The sequence below is a fragment of the Apaloderma vittatum genome, unplaced genomic scaffold (assembly GCF_000703405.1).
Source record: "Apaloderma vittatum isolate BGI_N311 unplaced genomic scaffold, ASM70340v1 scaffold20584, whole genome shotgun sequence".
In the NCBI taxonomy this organism is placed as follows: Eukaryota; Metazoa; Chordata; class Aves; order Trogoniformes; family Trogonidae; genus Apaloderma; species Apaloderma vittatum.
Window position 1 is genome coordinate 42,104 of NW_009713513.1, and position 6,000 is coordinate 48,103.

Genomic DNA, 6,000 nt, shown 5'->3' on the forward strand with positions numbered 1-6,000 from the left:
CTCTGCCTTACTTACCAGAGAAAGTTTCCGTTGTGCAAGGCATTACGCAGCATGGAGAGCAGCACGTTTTTTCCTGAGCTGCCCAAGACGTGTCCTGCACACAAGCAGAGCCTGCTGACTTCACCCGACCCCGCGCGCGGCTGCATCTGAGTCATCTGGATTTTGTGCTTAGGAGTACAAAACTGCTTGCTGTGACCCAGATGGAATTAACAGAGTATTCTCCTTATTTCTAATTGTTAGATCATGCTTTTTTAACTCCAGCAAAGATGACTTGCAGACTAAGCCTCTTGGGGGTCAAGGCAGTTGCTGTGTTGGCACAGCGATTAGCACAGCAGGATCCCAGGCCACAAAGGGCCTCCAAGGCTGCATCTATACTATCGTGTTAGCTCAAACCTCCATTCTTCATTTAAGCCCAAACCTCCTAAACATCAACACCGCCTACACAGAGCTTTATACTCTGAGGCCAATGAGGAACATGAAGTGAGCTCACCCCTCATGTAGAGACCAGCTTGGGCTCGAGCTGTGCTCTGCCAACAGTTTCGAGCTCTTTCCTTTAACACTGATCACCCAGGGAAGCTGCCATGGGCAGGAACTGAAGCTGAAGTTCTCCCGAGTCTCAGCCAAGTGTTCACCACCTTAACTTTAAAAGCAGAGATGAACAGGAGTCACACGTCTCAACGTCATCACGTCAGCTCCCGGGAGAAGCTTGCAGAAACACAGGCATGCTTGCAGGATCACACTTGGATCAGCAGAGTACAAAGATTGCTAGCACTGCTTCAGCAACGAACACAGTAACACACGTTCGTCTTGGGTGAAAGCAAAACGGCAGCTCGAAGAATCTAATAGACCACAGGAGTCTTTAAGAAAGAGGCTCTGTGAAGCCCATTTGACAACATCAAGGAAGCAGCACAAATGGTACTAAAATAAGTTACTTTCCCAAGCCTTCATTAAGAAAGCATGAGGCAACAGCCAGGAGGAGGATCGATAGTATGATCCCCATTCTGCCATGTTAGGGATCTCCCAAGCCCAGTCAACTCTCATCCAGCAGGAACTTCTAATGAGATACAATGAAAATTAAAGCAGAAGTTAGACAAGAAACACGGGTCACACTATTAACAATGTGACTAATTCAACCAAAATTATAACAAAATTTCCAACAATTGGAGGAAAAGCTCTCCAAGAAATCATGCAATTCAAATGGAAAAATTATTCCTGATGCAGAAATTACTGGCTGCATTTTTGACCTATCTTAATCCCAACATCTGGATGGAACATCACAGAGTAACCTCCTTTTCATGAAGACGATGCTGCTCCAATCAGCACCTGAGCTCACCACACCTTTCGAGCAGACCTAGCACGTTCCCTGCTGCTCCCAGCTTCCAACTCGCCACCTACTTAGTTTCCAAATTTTACATAATGTATTTTGCCTGTGGCACAGCAGATCACTTACCCTCCCCCTATTAGCCCTCTCTGTTTAATTACAGTTTAATGTGAATTGATCTTTACATTAATGAGTCTGTAAAGAAGATTGATTTTCTTCAAGAGACTTTTATGCTCAGTTTGGCAGCAGAGTAGTCCTATTGATTTCGCCTTCCCCGGTAAACATGCTGCTGAGTGTCATTGCATCCTCTGTGAATCAGCTAATCCTATTTCACACTCTTTTGCTCCAAAAATCCCCATTCTGACTTCCTTGTTATCGGTGCTTATTCAGAGCAAGATCGTGGGGCCAAAGCACCTCAAACAGCTTTGGCTGTTGCTAAGGTACAGCTGACTCCCACGGGTCACTATTCCCTTTGTTCGTAAATGGTTGGGGGCTTAAAGGACTTAAGAGCGAAAGAAACAAAAGTTATTTTTAAGCATTTAATCTGTTAACTTCTTTATTTCCTTAGCCAGCTAAGGATGTGGTGCAGAGCATGCTCCCTTCAGAGGTCTGGCCAGCAGGCTCTCCACTGAGCCAACAGCCACGCAGCAGCCGGTGCGGGCACGCCTGCATCGGGAGATGCCGATGGTACCGGGCTGGTCATCTCGGATCCAAGGCAGAGGACAAGGATCCAGCTCCATCACCCTGTGCAGACATCCCTTCACCCACCCGTGGGTAGAGGAAGCAGTGGCAGAGAAGCCCTAGAGTGCTGCCTGAGCTCACACCTGCACATGGGTTTGTGAGAAACCTGTAGTAACACACTAATGCGGAGCGGATCGCAGCTCAGGTCCTCCCTCTTTCCTGGCAAGCTAGCAAGGCTGAGAGACTCTCCACCTAAGTTAGGGAGAAAGGTGGATCTAAACAGATCCAGCTCTGCTGCACGGTTTATTCTACCCTTCCCTTTCCCACCAGATCAGGTAACAGAGTCTGCCTGAGAGCCTACAGAGTTAACACACTTGAGTTGCAGCAGAACCTTGGGAAGGGAAATCCTCAGCCAAGTGCATGTCAGTGAAAACATCCTGCCATCAACTCCCAAACATCCAAGTCTAGGAACTGTAGCTAAATTACAAATGCTGTGGGAATTTCAAGCAAGAGTCTCCTCTCAGCTACTCCAATGTAATTTCGGAATGAATCCAGATTCAGTCTCCCTCCCTCCCAGCTGAATTTCCTGGCTTTTGTTTGCCCTAACAGATGTTTGCATTTAATGTCTGTCTTTATTTGGTAACCCATACATAAGATTATTTTTCCCTTCTGTTCTATTAAAAGCCTTATCAAGCCCCTTATGGTTGCTCTTGTTGAGATGAATAACTCTGGCAGTATTTTCAATGTGCAAAGCAAAAAACAGTCTCTTCAAGGAATAATTAAACTGAACTAAACTTCATGGCAGCATATTAGGGAATAACATGTTCAATACATGTTATGGCTGCACCCATCTGCAGCCTGAAACATCTGAAGATTTGCAGAAAGCCTTGAGAATTCTCTCTCCAACAGATTCCCACATACCTACGTATATACATAACTGGCCCATGGTCCACACATATGTGTGGCCAAGCAAATTTTGGGTGGTGGTCGGAGAAACCCAAAACCAAGAAATGCAAAGTGATCAAACTCATTTAAAAATAACACCCTTATGGAAAATTAAGAGTTTGGCAATACGGCAGATTTCTTTCCTCAAGCACCAAAAAGAGAAAAAGTCTCTTCCCCACTTCAGGAAGAACAGGAGGCGAAGTAACTCATTCAAATAGGCTATTTTAATTGACAAATACACAACCCTTGCTGTTATAATACATTCACAGCCATTTGGAAATACTTAACCACATGCAATATACAAAGCCTACTTCAGAGGTTTGTGAGGTAAACACACTTCATCCATTTCTAAACACTGGAAAAAAAAAGTATTTATTTTTCTTTAGCAGTAAGAATACACTGTAACACTATATACTTAAACATAAAGCAGTTTGTCAGCACACAACCTTCATTAGGAGTCTTCGCCCTGGGTTTGGTTTGGCAGCCTCCCCTGTTGTTACTTCACAGATTTGAAGGCCAGAAGAAACCAGTATGACCATATAATCTGATTCCTTACATCGCATAAGGCCAAACAACTTTACTCAACAATTTGCGTATCAAGCCCATTAACCCAGAGTTGAACTAAAGGACCATTTTTTAGGAAGTCATCCAACTGACTTAAAGACTCCCAAGGATGGAGAAAGCTGCACTTCCTCAGCAAACCATTCCAGTGTGAGCTAGTCAGCAGTATTGATTAAAGTAGGTACTTCAAAACATCTTTCAGATTTTTACTTCTGATAAAAATAAAAAGGAAATGCAAAGGGGAAAAAAAGTGGCATTCTCTGAAACAGGCTAAACAAAGAGATCCTTCTTACAGAGGTATGACAGCAGCATTACAAATCCCACTATCAGAGTTATTTATGTGTAGCAGCTGAGGAAAGCAATACAGATTTCTGGAAAGTGATACTAAGCAGGTCTGTTTAGAATATCGTCCTTTTATCATTTGGCTTCCCCTTCCTTCTGCATCACTCTGAAATTTCAGAGGAGCTGTAAATCTACTGCCTTCCACCAGTCATTATTCCTCCTTTCCAAACTGCTTATTTCATTTCAGGAATTAAAAAAAAACAACAACAAAGCTCCAGCAATTTGGTCCTTTGCCAACAGCTAAATTAATAGCAAAAATAACAGGGGCTTGTGAAACTCGGATCATTTATAGACTTCATGTGAAAGAAAAGTCGATTTGGGGGGCCTAAAACTATATCCTGGATGGTAAATTGTATGCAAGCTTTCCACCAATAAATCAGAATTTCTGGAGGGGTTTCTTTTTGAATCCCAATGCAAAACACGCTGGGTTATGCAGCAGCCTGGTAAGCTGGGTTCAAGTGGCAGGCAGATGGCCTCTCATGTCAGGGGATCGTGCCTCGAACAAGGGATCCTGCTTGGAGGGAGTTCCCGCCCCGCTCCGCAGCCCTTGCATCACACATCCAGGCTTCCCGTGCGGTCACGCAAGCAGGGAGAGGCTGAAGCAGGAGGCAGAAATCAAACAAGCTGGTTTCACACCAGTCGCATGCGACACGTTTGACAGGTCTGATAACTGCCGAGACACAAATCACCTCCTCCACCCAGGAGGTGAAGTGGGTACTTGTGCATTTGACAGAGACACTTGCCGGGTCCAGCACTGATGACAGCAGAGGAGCACTCTGGCCCTTCGTAAGCTCTGCAGGAACACAGCGTACCCAAGCACCAGATCAAAGGCACCATATCTCAAACAAAAAACTGAACTCACTTCACGCCAGGAGTAAGATACGGGTATCAGTTTGAAGCTAAGATCCCTAAACTGAATTAAGACAATGAGGGAGTAGTTCTGCTTTGCATATTTTAACACCGTCTAATGGAAGAGCAGGAACAGTGCCAGTTCATTTCACTCAGTTTTGCCCTTGATTTAAGTAATAGGAATGTACTTTCAGTCAATAGATCAAGGTTGTCTCACAGTAAGTCAGAACCTTTTGAGCACAAGAGGGCAATTAACCTGGTGATACGGACACAGGCATCTTGCACTACACGGAGAAGAAAATCCATGACAAATAGGGACACCTGCCTGCGGGTGTATGCCCCAAGGCCACACGTGCTGGAAGGCATTGCTTGATCTGCTCGAGCACTTTGCTGGAGTCCCTATTAGCCGTAACCACTTCCCCTTTCCAGGAACCTGGGAGGTATCATGCATACCTCAGCAAAATTCCCTCTCCGTGTGCATTACAAGCAGACACATGCAAAAGTAATTTTAGAAATCCATATTCTTAAGGTACTGAGAAGTTTGATATTATAATGCTTTTACTCCCCTTCAGCAGCATCCTTAACCTGAGATCCTCAGTGGCTGATGCAAGGTCTCTCAGGTGTCCAACACTTTTGCAGGCACCTAAACTACCAAAGTTAGGAAGCTTAAAGCTTCTGCAGATCTAGCCCTACAATCACCAATCACTCTCTCAAGAAAAAAGTTGAAAGAGACCATAAAAAGGAGTCTAGAGTGAGTTCTCTGAATGATTAAAATGTGAATATTTTCTGGCTTTAAGAGAGGAGAAGAAGAAATGACCAAAACAAGGCTAGGAGAAAAAAATAGCAATAGAAAAGGTAAAATTATATACTCATTTAATAGTCCAAGTATGACAAAATAGTTGAAATCCAAAGACAGATAAGGAAAAAGTAATTTTACCCAATATGCAACTAACCTGTTGAGTTTACTGACTTAAGTTACCACTGACCATAAGCACAACATAAAATGAGCCCAGTCTGACTCAAATCACATGACTCCACAAGATGTTTCTTAATTAGCAAAATCTGAAGAGTGAGCAGAAGTGGGTATGACACACCCAAAACTCTTGGTCAGCAGCAGCTAAACCACCCCACAAGCAGCCAAAACGTTCAAATCTGCCAGAGGCAGCAGGGACTTACAGGTGGAGAAAGCGGACGCTGGAAGCAGCAGCTCCCAGGGAGGGAATGGCCGTCAGCTCATTGTGGTTCAGTCGCCTGCAACAAAGAGAAATCAATTGTTGAAGCATGCAGGGGAGCAGGGGACA

At 44.3% G+C, this 6,000-nt stretch overlaps 1 protein-coding gene across 1 annotated transcript in view; it reads right to left on the reverse strand.

Annotated features, from left to right (window-relative positions):
* The window catches only part of LRIG1 (leucine-rich repeats and immunoglobulin-like domains 1), a gene marked incomplete at its 5' end in the record, with an annotated part of 53,026 nt that overhangs the window by 42,050 nt on the left and 4,976 nt on the right, over positions 1-6,000 (reverse strand). Inside the window, one exon of the mRNA XM_009868417.1 lies at positions 5,876-5,950. Coding sequence (XP_009866719.1) covers positions 5,876-5,950 — 75 coding nt within the window. The remainder of the gene's footprint in view (positions 1-5,875; positions 5,951-6,000) is intronic.